Source organism: Anolis carolinensis, chromosome 1 (assembly GCF_035594765.1).
Source record: "Anolis carolinensis isolate JA03-04 chromosome 1, rAnoCar3.1.pri, whole genome shotgun sequence".
Taxonomy (NCBI): Eukaryota; Metazoa; Chordata; class Lepidosauria; order Squamata; family Dactyloidae; genus Anolis; species Anolis carolinensis.
In genome coordinates, this window is record NC_085841.1 from 351,340,330 (window position 1) to 351,364,901 (window position 24,572).

Here is a 24,572-nt window from a genome sequence, read left to right on the forward strand (position 1 = left end):
TGTGGCCATCTATGTACATTCCTTTGTGGGGTAAATAGGGATTTTGGTGGTGTTGACAGCAGAGATATTGAAATACTATTTGCAAACAGACTGGGTAAAAGTATAACACTGCAAGGTTATTAAGGATCAAGAGTTCAAATTAGAAACATGGTAATAATAATAATAATAATAATAATACTCACAATTTCTTCATTTTCTGCTATGCAGTTTATGGTTTAAGCCACGTATAATGACCACTACAAATCACAAAACTATTTCAATGATTAGATATGTTTTATTTGCACATAGTGTGATAAATGGTGATGACATTTTTCTTTTATGTAATGTTTTAAGTTTTGTGTGGATAATATGGAGATATATTAACATTTTGATAGGAATTCAGTGAACATCGGTTTTACTCCTCTTTGTATTTTCCATTATTTTTCAGGTCTGATTCCTGAAGCTAACAAGTTAGCAAGGTACCTGAAAAAGATCCCAATTCTTCACGACACTGTGTATGCCAGGAAGATTAACCTGGAAGATGACACTTTGGTGCTTCCGTAAGTATTGTGGTCACAAGTGTCACACATTCTTACTGCCGTTCTTAACCTTCCTGTAAAGTACTCTTGAGTTTTTATGTTTTTTTCCCTTGTGCTTGGGCTTGAATCATTAGGCTTGCCTATAGGCAAGCATATGGAAGCCCCATAGACTATAACAGTATAGTAGTTAGTAATTTGCAGAGCCAATTTTGCGGTGCGGTGCAATTTAAACTATAGTATCCTGATGCTCATTCACAACTTCATTTCGGTCTTGATGACATTGTAATAATGTTTCCTTTTTAATGTGTATGTATAAATCCATTCATCTATCTGTGCACTAAATAATCAATGTTAGAATTGCATAGGCCCGGGCTGTGGCGCAGGCTGGTGAGCAGCTAGCCAGCTGCAGACAGCTGCAACAAATCACTCTGACCAAGAGGTCATGAGTTTGAGGCCAGCTTGGAGCCTATGTTTGTCTTGTCTTTGTTCTATGTTAAAAGGCATTGAATGTTTGCCTTATATATGTAATGTGATCCGCCCTGAGTCCCCTTCGGGGTGAGAAGGGCGAAATATAAATACTGCAAATAAATAAATGAATAAATAAATAAATATCTATACACATAATATAAGTGAAAATCTGTATTCATGTATGTGACACGGGTGTCCAGTCATGCAGACAGATTTCTAGGAGTTGTAGGAACTGGGATGTATAGTTCACCTGCAATCTAAGAGCACTCTGAACCCCACCAACAGTGGACCTGGAACTAACTTGGCACACAGAACCAATATGGCCAAATTTGCATATTGACGTGGTTTGAGGGTAATTGGTCTTGAGTTATAGTTCACCATGATTCAGAGAACACTGAACCCATCTGATGATGGATCTGGACCAAACCTGGCACACAAATTCAACATGGCCAACTATGGAATGCCGGTGGACTTTGGAGGTGATTGACCGTTATGTCTGGGAATTATAGTTCACCTGTATTCCGTGAGCCCTCTGAACCCCACCAATGATGGATCTGGACCAAACGTGGCTCACAGACCCAACGCTGCCAACTTGGTGTGATTGACTTTGACATCAGAGAGTTATAGTTCACCTGTATTCAGAGAACACTGAATCCAGCAAGTGTTGAATCTGGACCAAACTTGGCACAAAGACCCAATATGGCCAACTGCGAATACTGGCGGAGTTTTGGGAGGGGTGACCCAAGATTTTTGGGAATTGTAGTTCACCCACATCCTTATGCATTTTCTAATGGGATCATAGAATAATACAATCATAGAGTTGGAAGAGACCTCATGGGCCATCCAGTCCAATCCCCTGCCGAAAAGCAGGAAATCGCATTCAAAGCACCCCCAACAGATGGCCATCCAGCTTCTGCTTAAAAGCCTCCAAAGAAGGAGACCCCACCACACTCTGGGTCATTCATAAAAAACAACAGGAAAGACTGAGTTTTTTTTCCTAAGAAATAGTTAACATATGACCAAAGTGATATTACCTAACATCCAAAAATAAACAAGGCCCCTTTCAAATAACCCAGGCACCGCCGGGTACCCAAGCTAGTTCTGTAATAAAATGTTCCTTACATCCGATGTAGGAGGAAAGAGAGGTAGCGTTCTGGGTTGTGTCTTGTGCTATTTTTATTTAGAATTATGGTTTTATGTGTATACTGATACATGCAGACTTAACTGATCATACCTCATATGATTGGTTAAGATTTCTTTAATAGGATCATTACTACTTGGAAGATAAGATCAATCATATCTTGTCCTGTCACAAGAACCATCTTCAGATTAAAACAAAATTACTATGTTGGCTTTTCACCAGGTGCATTTAGCCCAGATTGATATTGGGTGGGAAAACGGTACAACTCAAATAGCTAAGTCACAAAATATTTTTTGTTTTTACAGCTCTTCTAACCAAAATAAAAGAATAATCTACACAATCCTGGAACTTGATCAGTTGCTTGATTCTTCGAATATGACGCCGGCTGAATGGGACAATATTGCTAGACAACTTGAGGTATTTTGGATTTAGGTTGCAGGATGCTACTAGTCCTAGAAAAATTATTGTTTTTCCCCTTATGTTCTGAACATATATTGATGTTAGGGATCATATGTATTATATATTCCTGAATCCTTCTGTTCAGAGAAGTGCTCAAAGTGATTTTCAATGAAACCCTGAAAACAAAATAAACCTGATAAAATACATAGCACTGCAATGAAAGGGGTAATTTTTAAATCCGTGAACACCATTGATGAGTTAAAGCTTGTTGAAACAGTGTAGGTTTAACCCATCAGGAGCTCCTTCACACTACTATTATTTCACTTCCGCTGCCATGGTTCCAAACTGTGGATGTCGAATTGAGTATCTCTGATTCATAATGCTTAGGACCAGAAGTATTTGAGATTTTGTAATACCTGTATTTGCATATACGGAGATAATGAGATACCTTTGTGATGGGACTCAAGTCTAAGCATGAAATTCATTTATGTTTCATATTTACCTTATGTTTTATACAGTATTAGCTGTGCCCGGCCACGCATTGCAGTGGCAAAGTATGGTGGTATGGGAAATAAAGTATTGAGGAATTGGTGGTAGTTAAGGTAAAGGGTAAAGGTTTTCTCCTGACATTAACTCCAGTTGTGTCCAACTGCACACTGAAGTGGATCATATGGCAGTGTGGAATCAAGAGAATCCAGTTCAAAGCAGATAATATAAGACTATAAATGGGTTATATAGCTGTGTGGAAGGGCCTTGAGTCTACACTGCCATATAATCCAGTTCAAATCTGATAATCTGTATTTTATAGGCAGTGTGGAAGAGGCCTAAGTGAGGCCGAACTCTGCCTGTCCCCTGGGCTGCGTGGGTTGCTAGGAGACCAAGTGGGCAGAGTTTAGCCTTTTAACTGGCAGCAATTGGATAAAAACAATTATTCCTCTCCCTCTAATTAGGACTTTATTTTTCTTTTCTTTTTGTTGTATGAACGTAGAGGCATGGATGAGGGGTTGTGCTGCCAAGTTTAGTGTTTCTGGGATGTGTAGTTTTGTTGTTTTGTCCTAGGCCAAAATTTCATTACCCTTATATATATATAGATTATAAGTAAATTTGTGCGTGAACCAAAGTTTATGTACATTGAACCATCATATTATCCATGGAGTAGAATACAAACCAATACAGCATCTATTCGTCCCCTTCCTCAAAATGTTTCCATATTTATCTCTATTGAGGCAGAGACTGGATGGCCACTTGTCAGGGCTGCTTTGATTTTACGTGGCAGAGGGTTGGATTGAATGGCCCTTGTGGTTTTTTCCAACTCTTCTGATTCTAGGATTCTAACATTTTTGCCTTTAAGGCTTATGTTAGCATGGCATCTTAACAGAATGACTTTTTGAAGCAACCATGTAAGTTTATTGCTAAAACAATGTTGCCAAGAGGCCAGCGAGCCCATTGTACCTGAAGAATTCAGCACAACTTTTTCATAGGTTAATCTGTGGGTAGCCTTTGATTGAAAACTAGGATCCTGATCAAAGGTTTGTCCCTGAGAAAAACAGTAGCAGAGGGAGGTCTGCCCAAACATGATTTGCTTATGCAATTCATTTCCTTTTTGCATAAACTTTGTCTATGTTTTGTGTGATGGTTGCATTTGACCACAAGGTGGTGATATTATGTAGTTTTCAACATTGGAAAGTTTACGGTTGTTTGCCAGAGAGACTCTTGGATACAGTTTTAACATTTTAATAAAAGGAATTGCATACATAACTAGGAGCACTATATTCAAAAATTGGTAGTAGTAGAACTATAAATAATAAAGATTATAGACTTCTAGTTTGTACAGCCTTCTTCAGAAGTGACAGTAAGCTAATACATAAAATAAATCTGAATTACTAATTACTGTATATACTCAAGTATAAGCCAACTTTTCAGCTCTTTTTAGGGCTAACCCCCCCCCCCCACAGCTTATACTCAAGTGAGGGTCCTGGCCGGCTTATATTTGGGCTGCCTTATACTTGAGTATATAGGTAATCAGAGTTGGACAGTCTTATCTTATTAAAGTCTTATTATTATCTCAAATTATAGTGTTATGTAAATATTCAAAAGCATTGGTATTTATTTGATTTTTGAAATTTACCAATAGCTGCTGCATTTCCCACCCTTTTCTTATACTCGAGTCAATACGTTTTCCCAGTTTTTTGTGATAAAATTATGTTCCTTAGCCAATATTCAGGTCGGCTTATACTTGAGTATATACGGTATATATTACCATGTTGTGTAATACTCCCAATTCCTATTTATGGTGATCCTATCCTTCACTATTGTTGGTTAGATTTCTCTAGAAGAGGCTTCTTATTAACTTTCTTATTATCTTTCTTTGAGGCTCATGCACGACATGCCCAAAGCTGCTCAGGGATTTATTTTGGTGGTTTTATTTATGATCATATTGATGTTAAAATGCCGTTTTAATCTATGTAATGTTATATGCCTATTATTTCATTTTATTGTAATGTATTCTTTTTTGTTTATTGTGGATATTTGGGCTTCGCCCATGTTAGGCACCCCGAGTCCCTGCGGGGAGATGGAGGCGGGATATAAAAATTAAGTTATTATTATTATTATTATTATTATTTCCATGACGGAACAGGAATTTGGAGCCTGGTCTCCTAGAGTTCTCCTCCAGCACTGGAGTAGATATTGAATCAGTGGATAAGGGGGTCTTAAAGAATTTTGTGAGGGGATATAATTTGATGTGTTACCAAATGGCCACTCTACCATTGCAGCTATTTCCCATTACCGTGCCATGACCTCGCTGCTAGCTAGCCATAGCCCAAAGTTACTTCAAGTCACTGATACCTTATAGGATGACAGTACTAGGGAATTTTACCAACCAGCTCCCCAACTAAGTTGACCGTCAACTTAGTAATGAAACAGGGCTGGGCTTGGACTGGCACCACTGACTTCTCTGCTGATGCTCAACTTGACTCCGTTCTTCCTGGGCTTTAGTGGGGACTTTTGTTTTTGTTTTATACTTATTTATTTATTTATTTATTTATTTTTGTGGAGACTTCTCTTAATTTTCTCACTGGCTCATGTTTATCACTGATGACTGAGCTTAGCAAAATATACTATTTAATTGATGAGTCTCCTCAATAATTGTAATTGGTTTCAAATGTTTTTAATGCTTAATATTTATTTACCGGTCTGTCTTATTTCTGGACTTTGTTGTGCTTTGTGTGATTTTTTTGTCTTGTATTTTATGTTAAATGTGCTTTGATTTGTATTGTATTATGTTGTGAGCCACTTTGGATTCCGTTAGGGAGAAAAGCGGGATATAAATACAGATTTATCATTATTCTTATTACATGACATTCCCAGTTTAAAGTTACCATGAATCGCAGGAGTGAGGGGACGTAAATGACCAATGCCCAAGAACCACCCGAGACCTACTTGCCTACTTGTCTCTTCCGACAAGCTTTCAACGGGTGAAAAACTCGGGGCTATGTCTGTTTTTATTGTTGCTTTTATTGTTGTTTTTATTGTTATTTTAAAGCTAAGTGTATTGTTTTAATCTAGTTCTGTAAACCGCTCCGAGCCAAACTGGGAGTAGCGATATACAAGTTTAATAAATAAATAAATAAATAAATAAATTTGGAGAGCTACTATTAATCAGAGTAGATGATACAGGGCTACATTAGCCAAAGATCTGATCAAGAATAAGAAATTTTCCTCTGTGTGTAGATTCAACAATTTTTAAATATAAAATTCTGTGTGCTTGTCTCTACATATCTTGTTGATATTACTATTGATTGTATTTATTTATATCCTAACATTTCCTAGCCTTAGGACTTAAGGCAGCTTCCCAAAATTAAAATAGGCTGATGAAAGTTCATATCACTAAAGCATATAAAAATAAATCTAAACTGTCATGATAATTAAAAGCAATTACAAAGTGTGAGCATAAAAGAACAGCATAGACATTACAACACATTATTAAAAAGTATTTTCCCTATGAGCAATCAGTTACAAAAGACTCCCAAAACATTTTTATTGATCTGTTTCTTGAAGGCACAGCATGGAGGTCTTCACTCTTGTTTTTATAGGAAGGGAGCTGCAGAGCCTGGAAGCAACCATTAAGAAAGCTCTTTCCCATCAGATGTACAGGGCCGGGCTGTGGCGCAGGCTGTTGAGCAGCTGCAATAAATCACTCTGACCATGAGGTCATGAGTTCGAGGCCAGCCCGTGGCGGGGTAAGCACCTGTCAATTAAAACCTAGCAACCCAAAAGATAGTTGCATCTATCAAGTAGGAAATAAGGTACCACTTATAAAAGTGGGGAGGCAAGTTTAACTAATTTACGACTTGGAATGAGGAATGCCATCAGAGTGGATGATGATGCAGCTGCTCCCCCCTGTGGCCAGAATCGAACATCCCCTCAGGAGAAGGTTAAATTGCCTCTGCGTCTGTCTGTCTCGGTCTCTGTTTGATGTGTTTATGGGCATTGAATGTTTGCCCTATGTGTGTATAATGTGATCCGCCCTGAGTCCCCTTCGGGGTGAGAAGGGCGGAATATAAATACTGTAAATAAATAAATAATAAATAATACAGGTGGGATGGAGGGCAGAGTTTCCTTTGAGGGTTTGAAAACCTGGACAGATTAATATGGTCAAATACAGATAATTTAGATCTGTACCATTTCAGGGCATTATGGGTTATAAAATGAGTCTGAAAATAGACCAGCAGCCAGTGGATAGATAAATAGATAGATAGATCAAAGTATCTAGATCTATCTATCTATCTATCTGTCTGCAGTAGGCTCATGTATAACCTGAGGAATTCATTCCAGAATCCATCACACAGTTTTTGTATAATCTGGAGGGCCTAGAAAATGCCTAGAGTAGTGTGCTATCCATGGTCAATTTCTGGGGGAACTTCCAGCAGAAGTTATCCATAGACTCATTCATGCTGGAGGACCAAAGAGAACAATTCTCTAGGTATTTCTAGGTTCTCCATAGTGATTCTATGGTATTCAAAGCTGTTCACATATCAATGAAACCATGTTTAGTGAGCTCCTGTAATAAATGGGCATACTACTTTATGTGTGTATGTAAAATGTTAATACTGGTCATCTCCATGGTTTTCTTTTTTTGAGCAGAAGAGGGCAGTCTTACACTGGCGTTTAAGCCCTTTTGAGGCCGGGCGGAGGGCTTTCTCCTTGTACACGGCTACTACAATGGCCCAGTTTGCTTAATCTGTTCTCGTAAATGGTATAATCCCCGAAGTAAAAGCCCGCGACAAGAAATCAGACCATACGACTCATTTGCATATGTTAACATTCCTGTTTTAAAGCCACTGCTAAGCTTTTCTTAATTAGCAGTCTTCCTCTGGTTAAGGACACATCATTAATATGTATACATTGAAGAACAGGTCTTTGAATTTTCTCATAATTAGCTACTGAAAGAATGAGATTTTGTGTTGACTGTATTCTTCAACAATTAATTGCGTTCTTGTCGGCACTTCTGTGCAAGCCAGAGAGGAATACCCAAATAGCTAAGCCTTCGTTGGTAGAGTTTTCTCGCAGTGGTCAGCTAAGGGGCTTAGCCTTCTAGGATATCTATCAAGCCTTTCCCCTTTTCTCTTTTATATATGAACATAGACGCTTGATACTGATGAATTTATTATTTTATGTAGATTAGACTTGTAGTGGTGCTGAGTGGTCCAAAGGAAGGAAGGTGTCTTCCCAGTTTAAGATACAGTAGAGTCTCGCTTATCCAAGCCTCGCTTATCCAAGCCTCTGGATTATCCAAGCCATTTTTGTAGTCAATGTTTCCAATATATCGTGATATTTTGGTGCTAAATTCGTAAATACAGTACTTACAACATAACATTACTGTATATTGAACTACTTTTTCTGTCAAATTTGTTGTATAACATGACGTTTTGGTGCTTAATTTGTAAACTCATAACCTAATGTGATGTTTAATAGGCTTTTCCTTAATCCCTCCTTATTATCCAAGATATTCGCTTATCCAAGCTTCTGCCAGCCCGTTTAGCTTGGATGTGAGACTCTACTGTACTTAAGCTGCATCTGGCTTGTGCTACCAGTTGGCCACAGTCTTCCTCAAAAGAAGGAGGTACAAAGAGGGAAAGTGGTGGGAGGACAGGTGATACACCTCCTGATTGTTCAGTAAGGATTACATCATCTTCCACTGACAGATTTCTGTCCAATCCATAATACCTAAGTCCTGGGTGACTAAGAAGTGCCAACCTCTGAGGATTCTTGCCATAGATGTGGGCGAAACATCAGGAGAGAATGCTTCTGGAACATGGCTATACAGCCCGGAAAACTCACAACTCAGCAATTCCGGCCATAAAAGCCTTCAACAACTTAACTTTATGTTTTATGCAATATGTATTTTTATTGCGTTCAATTTATTGAACAAATGACATTTTTAAAATATCAGAATATTTCTATTGGCCGATCTACACCAGGCAGGTTAGCTCAGGATTCAGTGTTGAATCCAGATGGCCTGGCCCTCATTGATGCTGCTGGACTCTCACCTCCTCTGTTGGAGCCTCCAGTGGCCTAGGGGATAAAAGCCTCGTGACTTGAAGGTTGGGTTGCTGACCTGAAGGCTGCCAGGTTCGAATCCCACCCGGGGAGAGCGTGGATGAGCTCCCTCTATCAGCTCCAGCTCCGTGCGGGGACATGAGAGAAGCCTCCCACAAGGATGGTAAAACATCAGAACATCCGGGCGTCCCCTGGGCAACGTCCTTGTAGATGGCCAATTCTCTCACTCCAGAAGCAACTCCGGTTGCTCCTGACACACAAAAAAAACCCCTCCTCTGTGTCACCACTCCTAGCTGACCACAGAGCTCTGTCCAAGTGCTTTGTGTCCATGGTCATATCTGTGATATTAGAACAGGCATCTACATGACTACCAAGAAGAAGGGTGTTGGATCTCCCCACTCTTGCTAGCCATGCAGACATGATTGGCAACAGTAATGCCAGGGACTTTTAAGGGAACTCTGTGGCCAGTTAGGAGCAGTCATGGTGGTGGTGACATTGGCATGAGCCATCCCCTTTCCCTGTGATGGTCAGTGCAGGGAAAGAGTGATGGTGGTGGTGTTTGTATGGACAGGGGATGGGACTGAATCGGACCTGACCCAGCTGTTCAGATTATCCTAAAACTCCAAGGTACCCCAGAGTTTCAAGTAAACTGGAATATCCCCAGGTAAATGTAAAGGTTTTCCCTTGACATTAAGTCTAGTCGGGTCCAACTCTGGGGGTTGGTGCTCCTCTCCATTTCAAAGCCGAAGAGCCGGCTTTGTCTGTAGACACCTCCAAGGTCATGTGGCCGGCATAACTGTATGGAGTGCTGTTGCCTTCCCTTCAAATCGTACCTATTGATCTACTCATATTTGCATGTTTTTGAACTGCTAGGTTGGTAGGAGCTGGAGCTCACCCCGCTTGATAGATTCAAACCACCAACCTTTCAGACAGCAAGATCAGCAGCTCAGCAGTTTAACTTGTTGTGCCACTGGGGGCTCCAATATCCTTTGACTTTTCCTAAATCAATACAATGTCAGGTTAAAGCAGGCATGGGCAAACTCCAGATGTTTTGGGCTTCAATTCCTAACAGCTGGTACAGCTGTTAGGAATTGTGGGAATTGATGTCCAAAACATTTGGAGGGCTGAAGTTTGCCCATGCCTGGGTTAAAGGCAAAGAACTGGGATACTCATTGGAAGCTGTTGTGCATTGTGAAGACTAGCAGTACTAGAACACGCCTTTCATGCTTATTTTAAGGCCTTGAATTCTAACTTCTTCATTATACAATGCTGGAAGCTTTTCTGTTTACAATATATTGTACTCCTTTACTGTGCAAAATAACCTGTCCTTCGCTGATTTAGAAGCCAAGAGGGTATTTGCTAAAGTTACACTACCATCTTCTCTGTTGTCTTACAGTAGCTGTATTAGACATCATGATAAATCTCTGTTTATCATATTAGAAATAGACCTCTGTGTGTCTTAGGGTTGTGAACCCCTCCTTTTCCCTTCTCTGGTACAGACACTAGATCAGTAGCTTTCACTTTCTTTTTTATTAACCACAACTGTCACTTTTTCTGCATCCTGCTAAGCGTTCATTATTGCACCTTCACTTGGTGGGTCTTGTAGTAAAATATAAAACAAAACAAAACAACAAAAAGTAATTATGCTCCATGAATTAGTGTTTAATAGTCAACTTGCTTGCCACGTTATTTTTATTGATATGTTCTTTGCACTCCTCCTTTTTCTTAATGTAAAAACATTGTTTTGAATCAACAGATAAACTATGAAAAGTACGATGGATTTGTGATCCTTCATGGAACAGACACAATGGCCTATACAGCCTCGGCGTTGTCCTTCATGTGTGAGAATCTGGGCAAAACTATTATTCTGACGGGATCCCAGGTAAGAAGCTTCCTTAAAAAACTGACCCTAGTATCAGGCAGGCTGAAATGCTTTGTCTCACTTGACAGAGACCAGGAGGTGGCAGTTGTGTGCTGGAAAGAGAGTTACATAGCTAATACTTCCTAAGTTATCCTACTGCCGTCAAGCATGATGGAGAAGGCTGTTGGAAAAAAAGATTCTCCTGCCAGTCCAGTTGGCTTTTGTGAGTGGGTATAATCTTGTTCTTTGCTTGCAACAATACACTTTCTGGAGTTGGCCCTACTGAGCAAGATGGACTATGTGCTGTGTTACACTAAAGTTTATCCCATCCCTCCTTACAACAACTTTATAAAGTATATACAGGTAGAAGTGTGAGGTTGGGAACTGTGCCAAATTGTCCTATATGGTTCAAATTCCAATTTCCTATCTTTATTTAATCTAAAACACAACGGAGCTGTTAATAAGATTGGGGCAGCAGTAGTGGTCGGCAGGCTTGGGCAAACTTCGGCTCTCCAGGTGTTTTGGACTCCAATTCCCTCAATTCCTCTGTAGATTGTTAGGAATTGTGGGAGTTGAAGTCCAAAACACCTGGAGGGCTGAAGTTTGCCCATGCCTGTGGTAGAGGGCTAGTTTTTTTTTAAACTGCCATGCCTCAATTTGCCCCTTCTACCATTTACATCATGATCACCATTTGACTATATGCGGATACAGGGCATGAAGGAAGATAAGCACAGCACTTGTATTTGTCTATTCCCTCCAACTGGGCCAATATCAGTTTTATGGAGGTGCTTTACATTTGGAAAATAATCTGACCAACCTGACCAGATGCTGCAAAGTCTGGAGGGCTGCACTGGTTTATATTTGACACTAGAGCTTCAGAAAGCCACTGCTCATCTTCACGGCTGCTACTTCGGGTACACAAAAGTGGCCATGTTTTGTTATTAGTTGCTAGTGTCACAATTTGGTGATTTGGGAGGACTGTTTTGAAGTCAGGGCTATCCCAAAGTGGGTTTTTGATCATTTGTCTGTTATTTTCAGCATACCCCCACCCCAGAACCCTTTTCCAGCTGAAGATACTTAGTTGTACATCAGTGTGCTTGGAAGATCATTGGGTTTCCCACTTAACACTGAATGTAACCTTACAGTACATGTGATTCTGGCTGCTGGCTTAGAGGGTCTTGTCCCCACTCAAACAGGGGCTGACCCATATTTTATGCTAGCTGAAGCTTCCAGCTGTTAGGCAATGCAATAGGTTGGTTATTATGTGTGTGGTGGGGGTCCATTTGGCAGACTATTTCTTGCATGGTGGCAGATATTCTGTTGGGAAGTTACATTGTCCTAAACTGATGTGTAATTGGGGTTGTTGTACATGGCTGTATGGCCATGTTCTAGAAGTATTCTCTCCTGATGTTTCGCCCACATCTATGACAGGCATCCTCAGAGGTTGTGAGGTATGGAGAAAACCTCTGAGGATGCCTGCCATAGATATGGGTGAAACGTCAGGAGAGAATACTTCTGGAACATGGCCATACAGCCCGGAAAACATACAACAACCCTGTGATCCCAGCCATGAAAGCCTTCGACAACACATTGATGTGTAATTGCATAAAGCTGAATTGCACTGTTGTGCATCATTCATATTCCAGGGAAGAGAGGAAACACCTGGCTATGCTATTGGACCATTGAGAAAGTTGAACATGTTCATTGCACAATGTAACCCCATGTGCAAAATCTGCCGATACACAGTATGCCCCTTTCTGCGACATGTCCCAATGCTCAATGTGTCCTATTGGGCAATGGGAGTTGTCATTGCACAATGGTCCATCTTGCATGATACCCCATCATGCATTGTTGTAATTCGCTAGTATGATTGCCTACCATGTCAGTGACATAGCTACGTCATTGTAAAGTTACACTTTGTAGCTATGAGAGCAGGATCTTGGCTGTTGAGTTCTCCTTCTATCTCTCACCCCACCAAAAAAAAAAAACAGATGCAAAACTGAATGATAATTATGAAGAACGGGGATAATATGTTTTACATTCAAAAGGAGAAATTCTACCATCTGCCACAGTTTAGATGAAGAAATATGTCCCAAGTTCCACTAAATCATTTGATAAGCAAGTGTTTCATAAATTATTCATGGATTTAGATTTCCTTTGTATTAAATATTCTGGGATCTCTCTTTTGCTGGTATATACTTATATTTCAAAGTGTAAATGGCTGTCATTTCCCCACTTTCTCTTCTAGGTGCCCATATATGAACTGAGGAATGATGGCAGATCCAACCTGCTGGGGGCGCTCTTGATTGCAGGACAATTTGTGATTCCCGAGGTTTGTTCATCACCTTAATTGTAAATGTTTTGTTCCTGTTCTCCTGGATGGCCCCAGAATTGATCTTTTCTCTTGGGAATGATCATCAGTGCCCACTCAAAGAATGCACAAAACGCCAGATATTGCAGTCAGAACAAACAAATTGCAACAAGAGTTCAATGAATGACTTAATTTCTTGCCAGGTTCCTTTTTTCTATTCAAAGTTTGACAAATATATATTATGATGCTAAAAATGATTACTCTTTTAATTTAGAATACTTAGGATGGATGTTCCACTATAACTCCAAAGACTCCCAATAATCCCTCCTTCCCCTTCTCATTGCCTTTTTTGTAGACCTGTACCTTTTTGTGGATCAGTGCCTTCTTAGGCTAATCTATCATGTCAACTCATGATATGCCCAAGTATATGATGCTTAGTCATCTTGAGTTCTAAGGAGAGTATTTCAGGGCAAGTCTTCATGAGCAAGAGAACTGGGCTCACCTTGAATTCACTTCTGGTATTCCCATGACATTTGCCCACTTCTGGTGAATATTGCTGGTTTTCCAGGATTGAAGCTGATTTTGTTCTCTTTTGGGCAAAACTAGAGCATATTCAGGAGTTTGCTGAAAACTCAGGGCACACTAGACAACGGGATTGGTTCTGATTTGGATAAATCCACTATCCATACAGGATACTGGTACCATCACCACAGGGAAGGAGGATGGAGTTTGCCTGTGACACTGCTGTCACAACTCTTAACTGTTTCAGGCATTAATTGAGGCATCTTTTACAAAGAGGGAAAGGAAATTGTGTCTGTTTTTTCCTGGTCCCTTGGGCACCTCTGCTGATGTCAGAACATGGCACTCACCACATCCAAGAGCTCACATGAGCCTCTGTGTCCAGCTGTGGTCAATATCCACTGGGGCTAATGTGGTCTCAGCGTGACTAGACCATGTGGACACCAACATGGCATTGCAGCAGCTTTGACCAACAGCTCCAGTGTACTCTTGTCCTTAGTCTGTAACTCACACACTTCTCTGCCATTGGGCATAGTGGCTGGTGTTTATGGAAATAGTAATCCAATACATATGGAGAGCACCAGATTGCTTACTTTGCAGTAACATGTGTGCCCATTGGCACTAGTAGTAGAATAGATGGTGCTTCTGTATAGGATTAGAGCAGTGCTTCTCAACCTGTAGGTCCATGTGTGTTTTGGCCTACAGCTTCCAGAAATCCCAGCCAGTTTACCAACTGTTATGCTTCTGGGAGTTGAAGGCTAAAACATCTGGGGACCCACAGGTTGAAAACCACTGAATTAGAGGGATCTATAGATCTGGTTAAGACATAATGAGGTTTACACTCCTGTCTGACTCTCAACCTCATTCTCCTAGCCATTCTAAGGCCCTGGAGTAGCTTATGTTCCGCAGTATACTCCAAGGTTGGGCACTTTATAATAACATTTCATGTAATGCACGCTTTAAAATATTGTGGTTGGTAGTTTTCAACAGTGAAAATGTGGAATGGCATGGCGTTTCTTACTCTCGGAAGAGACTGGATAGCCATCCGTCAAGAGTGTTTTGATTTTGTGTTGCTGTATGATAGGGATTGGACTGGATGGCCCTTGTGTTCTCTCCCAATTCTATGATTCTGTGATCTTCAGAGGTCCCTAACAAGCCTTCAAACATACCAAGTCCACTCTTGGAAGGAAATACTACAAGTAGAGGACTTCCATTAGTTCTTAAAACTAAAATACTGATTGACAGGCATTGTGCTTCTGAAAACATGCAGGAGATATACACCTCTCTTGCATGATTCTCATTATATTTATAAGCTTCTCCTAAATCATTCTAATTATATTTAAAGAAAGAGTCAGTCATGTGTTTTCTTTTTAATTGGTTGCATCTTTTAATTACAAGGTTTGGATCCTGACATGTTTCTTTTCTTGTCCTTGTAGGTGTGTCTGTACTTTTGTAATAAACTGTACAGGGGAAACCGGGTGACTAAGGTGGATGCGGAGAGTTTCAATGCCTTTTCCTCACCTAACTTGCCTCCACTTGCAAATGCAGAGGTTGATATTACAAGTAAGCAATTCAGTGATTTCAGACTATAGCTTTACCAGGTGTAACCCTTTCTTGAACTGTTGAAATACTGGGTCAGTGTTCCAAGTAGATTCTTCCTCTCTTTATAAGCCAATTTTGCTTGTGGCGATTGCTTCCTATTTCCTAGTATGTTAATGATAAATCAAACTGCAAATTGGCATTTGAAAATCCAAGTTCTCAGTTTAGCTTATCCCAAACAAATGTGGTATGGAATCATCCATAATGAGTTTTGTAAATTTTGCTTACATTGCAATACAGAGTATGTAAGCATTGTGGAAAAGATGAAATGATATTAAAGAATCCCATTATACATTTAAGACTAGCCAAGAAAAATAGATTATCTAACACAAGTGTTAATATTGTACTGGATTGCTATTTCTCGAAATCTCAGCCATCATAGCCAATGGCAGAGAAGGTTTCAGAGTTATATACTAAAATAACTGGGTGGTAGAAAGCTGCAGTCTTGGAATGGATTGTACATAGTTTCCTTTCTCCACTCTGTCAGATGCATCCGATGATCTGACTTGCATTTCATGAAGTAGGCAGGGGTCCACAAAAGCTTATGCTGGAAATATTTTTTTTTCAATCTCAAAGGTGTACAGATGTCTTCATATTTTATGCAGAAACAGACCAGCATGGCTATGTCTTCAAATCCTGCTACTGTGAAAAACAGTTGTCATATATCTTTTGGTCTGTGGAACAAACATGGCTGGTTTCAGTGATTCTCCAAAGTGATCAAATGTCAAATTCCAAAAATCTATGGAGGGTTCATAGAACGAACTATACAACTTATTAAATTTTGATTTAGTTTGTTGGCCTTCTCTCTCCTGTGTCAGTTAAAGGGGTCTCTTGATAACTCGTGTCCCAAAGACCTCAATGTTTAGGAATAGTTGCAGGTGCTTTGTAGAGACATCTGATCCAAATAAAATACAATAATTGTTGTTACCTTTTGTGCCAAATGGCACATTGGGCAAATGACAGAATCCTTTATCAACTACTTAGTTAGGTAGACTTAACTTCGGGTGGAATCTGCCTTGAGTTGCCCTGAAGAAGATTCCTAGAGAGGTGTTTTCACAAGTAAAAAAATATCAGTGGGCTCTTTATTCAAGGTTTTTCATCTTTCTTGGAGGTCCAGTATCCTTAACCCCTTCGAAAGTGGTGGGCCTACTGTATAGACAAGGCATTGAGTGCAGAAAGTGAGTAGTCCTCACTAGAGAATGTTGTCTTAGCAACCCACTAACATTTCTTTGGATTAGAGTGATTAGGCTGGCATAGAGCATGTTGTGCTGCAATCTATTTGGAGAAAGAATAACTGCCGTGCTTAGCATACATTTGCTTCACGAAGTCTTAACTTGCTGTTCCTACAGCCAGTCTAGGATGGAAGGTGCCAGACAGACAGAGAGGGAGGGTGTTGTTTTACTTCCAGCAATTAAATCTGGGGTGGAACCATTGAGGCCCTCCAGATGTTGCTGGGTTGCAGCGTTGTCATTTCTAAGTATTGGTTAAGCTGCTAGAATCAATGAGAGTCAGTCTTACAGTTTTGAACTATCAGCAACTAATGCGTTCTAGAAGTTATAGCCCCCTCCCACCCAAATTAACATTCCCAAGCTCTCCTCTGAAGATCACACATTTCTATCCCAGCATAAAATGATAAGTGAAGAGGAAGTTGGAAAGAGTCCTGGCTTGGATACAGGTTTAGATGAACTGGCAGAAGCAGAGTCTTTGTCCATCCTTCAGAGTCCATCCCTCTACTTCTGTGGTTCTCACCGGGTGGGTCCCCAGATGTTTTGGCCTTCAACTCCCAGAAATCCTAACAGATGGTAAACTGGCTGGGATTTCTGGGAGTTGTAGACCAAAACACCTGGGGACCCACAGGTTCAGAACCACGACTCTACACTAAGGAACACTTCGGTAAACCTCGTTGTTAAGAAGAAAGTGGAGAGAAAACCTTGAAACACTTCCATAAGCCACACATTACTCAGGGAAGCACCGCTACCAATTTTTCAGGGATTATTTCCTTCCCCCTCAGCTTCTTCCACCACAAATTTTCCCAGTCAGTTGCACCACAGCCCTCTCCCTTTTTGTTTCCAAAGTCTGTTTCCTCTGCTTTAGTTTTTATGGTGATTGCTGCTTTACAAATAATGGAACAGATATAAAATGCTCCAACAGATACCATGCATCATGTGACCCCAGATTCAATGGAGATAGACAGAGACTACATCGTATTATGATTAATGTTATTACTTTATGAGTCACTTCTCTATAAACACTGACTGAAAGAGATGAGCCCAAATCAAATTAGTATAGAAAATGCAGTTAAAAGAGGCTGAAATGTGTAAGGAGCTTTGAAACATCAGCGATGTCATCTGAAGTGAGCAAACAAACAAATAGAACTTTATTAGTAGTTTGTCAGTACCTAGTTGAGGCTTTGGAATTAGAGGTTTGGTAAATCATAAAAAGATTGGTTGCCAAATGTAATTATCTGACTAGGAAGAATAGAGAGTAGAGATTTGGAGAGGTATTTTTGGACTACAGTTTTCAGAATCTCTGGGCAGCATGATAAAATAACACTTTTTTTTGCATGTTTTAGGTATGCTCTAGAAGAGTGGTTCTCAACCTGTGGGTCCCCAGGTGTTTTGGCCTACAACTCCCAGAAATCCCAGCCAGTTTACCATCTGTTAAGATTTATGAGAGTTGAAGGCCAAAACATCTGGGGACCCACAGGTTGAGAACCACTGCTCTAGAACTTTTCTGAAGCTGTGAGTAGAGCACATCTTTTGTCTTTGTTTCAGCCCTTAGTATTAAGAGGATCAAATAGCAGCGGATAGTCAAAACCAGAGGTTTCCAGCCTTTGGTTCTCCAGGTGTTTTGGATCTCAGATCCCAGAATTCCTGATAGCTGGCCAAGCTGACTTGGGCTTCTGAAAACTGAAAGTCCAAACACCTCGAGGACCAAAGGTTGGGAAAAACTGGTTGCATGGACAAATAGTCTTACGTAGTATAACACAGCTTTCTGTGCTCTTATTCGTCTTTTGCTTCACGGGGAGTGAGATTTGAGGCAGTGACTTTCTCAAGGTTAAGTGATAAGATCTTGGTAGACTGCTAGATCCAAGGACAGCCTGATGGCCAGGAGGTCAGTTACTTTTAATGAGTTTTGAACCTACTTTGTCAATCCTGTTCTAGTCACCAGAGTTCTTCAGACTGAATCTAGTGATCTTTCTGTGGGAATGATTTCTGGCATTGTAAAGAAGGTTGAACTAGATGGCCTACAATGCCTCCTCCAGCTCATCGCTTCTCTGTAAAGAGAGACCAAAGCTGTCCTTGCGATTACTTGGAAATAATAAAATCTGTGCTAAACTGAAGTTTGCCTCTAACTGGACGCTCTGTAGAAAGACAGAATCAAGGCTGGTCAACTGATGAGCTTGGTTGTGTGAACCATGCATTTGTTTCATTCACGGTCAAAATATTGGAGATCATACCTAAAACATATTAGGTGCATGCAAAGAAAAATGTTAATACAGTAGAGTCTCACTTATCCAATCTAAACGGGCCGGCAGAAGCTTGGATAAGTGAATAACTTGGATAATAAGGAGGGATTAAGGAAAAGCCTATTAAACATCAAATTAGGTTATGATTTTACAAATTAGGCACCAAAACTTCATGTTATACAACAAATTTGACAGAAAAAGTAGTTCAATACGCAGTAATGCTATGTTGTAATTACTGTATTTACGAATTTAGCACCAAAATATCACGATATATTGAAAACATTGACTACAAAAATGGCTTGGATTATCCAGAGGCTTGGATAAGTGAGACTCTACTATATTTGAAGTGATGCTACAGTTTTAAAAAACTCAAGTTACTTTTATTCAATTAGGTGAACATTATTTTCTTTTGCAACCTACACCAAGTAAATATGGATGTGTTCACTCTTGTGATTAATATTTAGAGAGGATGGTTTCTCGCTCTTAAAAAAAGCTTCGTTATTGATCTTATCTCAAACTCCTGTCAGGTAATGGAGTCTGTATGTATGAGAGAGAAAGAGAAAGGGATTTTCTTTCCTTGTTGCTCCCATAGGCTGTTCAAGGTTTCCCACTTCTTGGCTGCTTATACACTTTCAAAGCGATGTGACTGCACAAACTTATGTAATGGAATCTGGCTGGCTGGCTTGCTTTGAGCCCGACCAAGAAGAGGAAAGAAGAAAGTGTTGCTGTTTGTCTGGAGCTTGTATTTCTGGTTTGATTTCATAAGGTGGAATTTAGTCCCTGCTCCCTTGGGAGGTGTCACTCCTGGGAGCCACTGCACTTGTTTCAATGTATGAGTTCAAACCTGTATTGCAGCGTGTGGCTCCAACATGTTGCCTAACCTCCCAGCCTTAATGCTTTCTAGAACATGCTTGGATTAGTTCAGTTGCTCATGTCTTTGGATATGGCTGTCTTTTACTTCCTGCAGCTTGTTCACTGTAACCCTTAAAGGGTTTTCACAGCCCAAATGGTATCTGGTGCCTGTGACCTCACCAGCTAGGCCTCCTTCTTGTTGCTGAGTGTTTTAACTTAAGAGCCTTTGGCATGCTGGTGTTATGAAATATTAGCGCAAGTACGTCCCCTCCAACAATTCACAGAGGAAAATTGGAACAGGTGTGGCCAAGCAACGCCAGTGTCAACAAGATGGCAAAAGTTATTAATGAAAATAACATTGCAACATAAATAACTTTGCTTTTGCCTGAATCTAATGGGGAGGGAAAGACTTTGCCTCCTTCTATCTTCCTGGCTACTGCATTTTGAACTCAGCAGTGGCTGAAGTAAGCTGAATTTTGCTTATTTATTTATTTTTATTTATTTACATCATTTATATTCCGCCCTTCTCACCCCGAAGGGGACTCAGGGCGGATCACATTACACATATAGGCAAACATTCAATGCCTTTTAACATAGAACAAAGACAAACAAACATAGGCTCCGAGTGGGCCTCGAACTCGTGACCTCCTGGTCAGAGTGATTCATTGCAGTGATTGATTGCAGCTGCTCTCCAGCCTGCGCCACAGCCCGAGCCCAGTCCCTTTTGGGAAATGCCAGGAACTGGACCTGATATTATTATTTTTTGGGAGGGGGGTTGCATTCAAACCATGTGGCCCTTCTCAGGGAGGTCTCTGAGAACCACAAGCTGTCTTCATGTCTATCTGTTTATCTTGCTATCTACCCTAACCTACTTGCAAGTTTTAGGGCTTGCTTCCACCTGAGCAAAATCAGTTCTCAGCACATTTTGCTGAAATTTCTGTTTCAATTTACATAATACTAAGGAGTCTCCTTGATGAACTCAGCCTATCCATGTCAGAACAGGTTGTTGAATTATGTTGAATTGCATCAGGGAATGTTCAACAGCTTTGTTATTGAGTCAGTTGGCCAGATCAGATTTTCTCTTTGGAAACTACAAGAAGAGATTTTCTCATGCTTCATGCCCACATGACGTATTTCCAGCTCCTTCTAACATCTCCCAATATGCAACTCAAAATTTTGCCTGACCATAGAGGCTTAGGAGTTGCCTCATGGGCCGGAGTTTAGGATAGCAGGACTGTTGTTTGGCACAAAATTGCAAGGAACTCAGGGAATGTGGCATTGGCTAAAGTCCAACAGAATTGCTTTGTAGTTGGCTTGGCTGCCCCACCTCTTCCTGGCTTGCCACCAGAACCTGATCCAGAGGTGGAACATACGTCAGTAGGTTTGGATGCCCATCAATGAGAACGTTTTATAGTAAGATCTATATCCTTATTCTAGGCAAATTAACTTGGAAATAACAACCACTGATGTTAGTCAGGTTTAACCATAGGTAAGAGTGTGAAGCCCTATTCTGCAATAGTGTGTGCATTTTTTGTTCAGAAGTAATTTCTGTTTTGCCCAATATCACCCCACATATCTTGATTTCAGCAAAGCTTTTGATAAGGTCCTGCATGAAAAGGCTCTTGGAAACTTAGTAACGTGAAAGAGATCTTGGTGTCTTAGTAGACCACAAGTTGAACATGAGCCAACAATGTGATGCAGCAGCTTAAAAACCTAATGGGGTCTTGGGCTGCATCAGAAGGAGTATAGTGTCTAGATTGAGGGAAGTTATAGTGCCTTTCTATTCTGCTTTGGTCAGACCTCACCTGAAACAACAGTTTCTAATTCTGGGCACCACAATTTAAGAGCGACATTGACAAGCTGGAATGTGTTCAGAGAAGGGCAACTAAAATGATGAAAGGTCTGAAAGTTATGCCCTTAAAGAACTTGTTTTGTTTAGCCTGCAGGAAAGAAGGTTGAGGCCTCTTCTACACTGCCATATAAAATCCAGATTGTCTGCTTTGAACTGGATTATATGGCAGTGTAGACTCATAATCCAGTTCAAATCAGATAATGTGGATTATATGGCAGTGTAGAAGGGGCCTGAGAGAGGAGACATGATAGCCATGTATAAATATGTGAAAAAGGATGTTATAAGGAAGAGGGAGCAGGCTTGTTTTCTGCTGCCCTTGAAACCAGGACTAGGAGCAGTGGGTTCAAATTACAGGAAAGAAGATTCCTCCTGAATATTAGGAAGAACTTCCTCAATGTAAGAGGTTTTCAGCAGTGGAACTCTCTGCTATGGAGTGTGGTGGAAGCTCCTTCCTTGGAGGCTTTTAAATTGAGGCTGGATGGCCATCTGCTGTGGATGCTTTGATTGTGCTTTTCCTACATGGCAGGGTCTTATTTAACAGATATGATTCTATGATTCAGGCTTAAATTGGCTTTTCTCTATTTTGGACAATCTGAATTTTGAAGGTGTCAAGTGTCATTAAGTTTTGAAGGCATGGTGATGAGAGAAGCTTGGCAGATTTTATATTTCTGTGATTCAGGAGTCAACGCTGGGTCGGATACTGAGGATCATAAGAATTGTCTCTTGTATCCATTCATTCTTTTGAGGAGTTTCCATTCAAAGCCTTTCACCATTAGGCCTCATCAATGCTGCCATTATAATGCAGATTGAACTGCATTAAATAGTTAGAGTTGTAATGCGGTTTAGCTGCATTGTACTGGATTATATAACCATATAATGCAATCTGTATTATCATGACAGTGTAAATGGGGCCTTAGATGCATGGCCACAAAAAATACACTCTTCCTTACAAATATGCGAAGACTTCTCTTTATCCATGTATTGTGTACCTGGCTATCCCACAGTTTTCCTCCTATTCACAGTGTGTATGTGTCTGTATTTATTTATAGGCTCCATATCCATGCCTAGCAGACAAGGGTGTGTAAATAATCTTGAAAGATGACAGGAAGCTGTATTTGACAAGGAGTGCATATATATCGACAGACTCATACACATACACACTCCTTGTCAGGTACAGCTTTCTGCCATCCTTTAAGGTTATTTACACACCATTGTCTGCTAGGCATGGATAGTGAGCTTCGGCAGAATTAATAAAGAATGTTTTGGCATTTTAGTAATGGAACGTAAGCATGTGTATTTGTTTAACAGCTGGCATCTGGCTTGCAGTGTATAATCACACTTAATTGAATCATTGCCATTTTACTTAATCACTAGTAACTGCATTATAAACCCCAGAGATGATTAGTGGCAAGAGTAACAACATCTGTCTTTTAAAGACGTGTGAAATATGTGTCACTTTGCTGACACTTGACAAGGTGGCTTTGCGGAGTTTCCTTTCCCACTCCCACCCTCCGCCCCACCCCCAGGCACAGTTGCATTCACTGAGCAAAAGGAAATTGGGGTTAAAATATTCAAATATTTATTTTGTACCAGAGCTGCTTCACTTCATCCTAGTACAAAGCACTATTCTGGCTCTCGTATGAACAACAAAGAAGATTTTCCTGGAGATTAAAACAGACAGTTGAAATCCACAAGCATGTGGACAATTTCAACAGAAAGGATGAAACCATGAAAATGAACAAAATCTGGCTACCAGTATTAAAAAAAACTCTAAAATCAGGACAGTAAATAAAGAACAAGACTCAGAAGACAGGGGAATTCTAGACGGAAACAATCAGGGCCAGCTAACACCTCCCAACAAAGGCTTCTCTCAGGCAGGAAGCAGCCAAGCTTTGAAGCTGCAAGGCCATTCAATGCTAATTAAGCTGGCCAATTGTAACATTTATTTATTTATTTATTTCTCACATTTATATCCCGCCCTTCTCACCCAAAGGGACTCAGGGCAGCTTACAACAGTGGCAACAACTAGATGCCCATACAAACCAATATAAAACAGCACATAAAACAGTTAAAACCATTAAAATACATTATGAATTAAACACTTGCCTCCAGCAGACAAGAGTTCTTTCTCCCACCCTGGACATTATTCCACAGATATATAAACCTCACTTGCATAGTTTCCAACAGACCTCACAGCCTCTGAGGATGCCTGCCATAGATGTGGGCGAAACGTCAGGAGAGAATGCTTCTGGAACACGGCCATACAGCCCGGAAAACTCACAGCAACCCACTCACAAACTTTGTTTCATGCACAAAATAATTTTAAAAAATACCTTCAAGCTATGTATGTAAGATGTATGTGAAACATACATTAATTTTATGTTTCCATCTCCAAGATATCTTATTATTTACGTTTCTGCAAAGGATACTTAACTTGTACTTTGTCCCAATGGGTATTAACTACATATTTACAAGGAAGAAAAAAGGGCAACAAGAGAGGAATGTAGGCGAATACCACTAGCTGCCACCCCCATCTGAATTAAGCCTAGCATGGCAATACCATAGACACTGAAAATAATAGCACTTACTTCTTTGTAAACCTACAAAGGCCAAAGATTTTAGAAACAGGGATACATGATAATCTGGAATTGGAAGGAATCCTTAAATGAAGGATCTTTGTTTTGTTTTCACAGTTAATTGGGAGACAGTGTGGAGAGCCAATACCACCAAGAAATTTGAGATCCACACCAACATGAACAGCAACGTGGGACTCCTGAGGATCTTCCCTGGGATTACGGCAGCAGCGGTCAGCCCCCTCTTCTCCCGGGAGCAGCAGATCAAAAAGCAAAAGAGGCGATGACACTCGCGGGTGGGAGATCTGACTACATATAGTAAGCCCTGAGAAACAGCACCGGGTGCCTCAGTACCACTGCTTTTTCTCAGGGCTTGGTCTGTGTAGTCATCCCTCCCACACTGCTTAGATGGCAAGAAGCGGGGAAAAGTTTCTGTTGTTTTGTACTTC

General features: G+C 40.4%; 1 protein-coding gene across 3 annotated transcripts in view; it reads left to right on the forward strand.

Annotated features, from left to right (window-relative positions):
• Window positions 1–24,572, forward strand: part of LOC100559032 (60 kDa lysophospholipase) — an 88,357-nt gene that overhangs the window by 14,839 nt on the left and 48,946 nt on the right. For all 3 annotated transcript variants that reach the window (XM_062968536.1, XM_062968537.1, XM_008105139.3), the window contains 6 exons: window positions 428–539; window positions 2,433–2,544; window positions 10,844–10,969; window positions 13,197–13,280; window positions 15,215–15,341; window positions 24,244–24,356. In XM_062968536.1, the coding sequence (XP_062824606.1) occupies window positions 428–539; window positions 2,433–2,544; window positions 10,844–10,969; window positions 13,197–13,280; window positions 15,215–15,341; window positions 24,244–24,356 (674 nt within the window). The remainder of the gene's footprint in view (window positions 1–427; window positions 540–2,432; window positions 2,545–10,843; window positions 10,970–13,196; window positions 13,281–15,214; window positions 15,342–24,243; window positions 24,357–24,572) is intronic.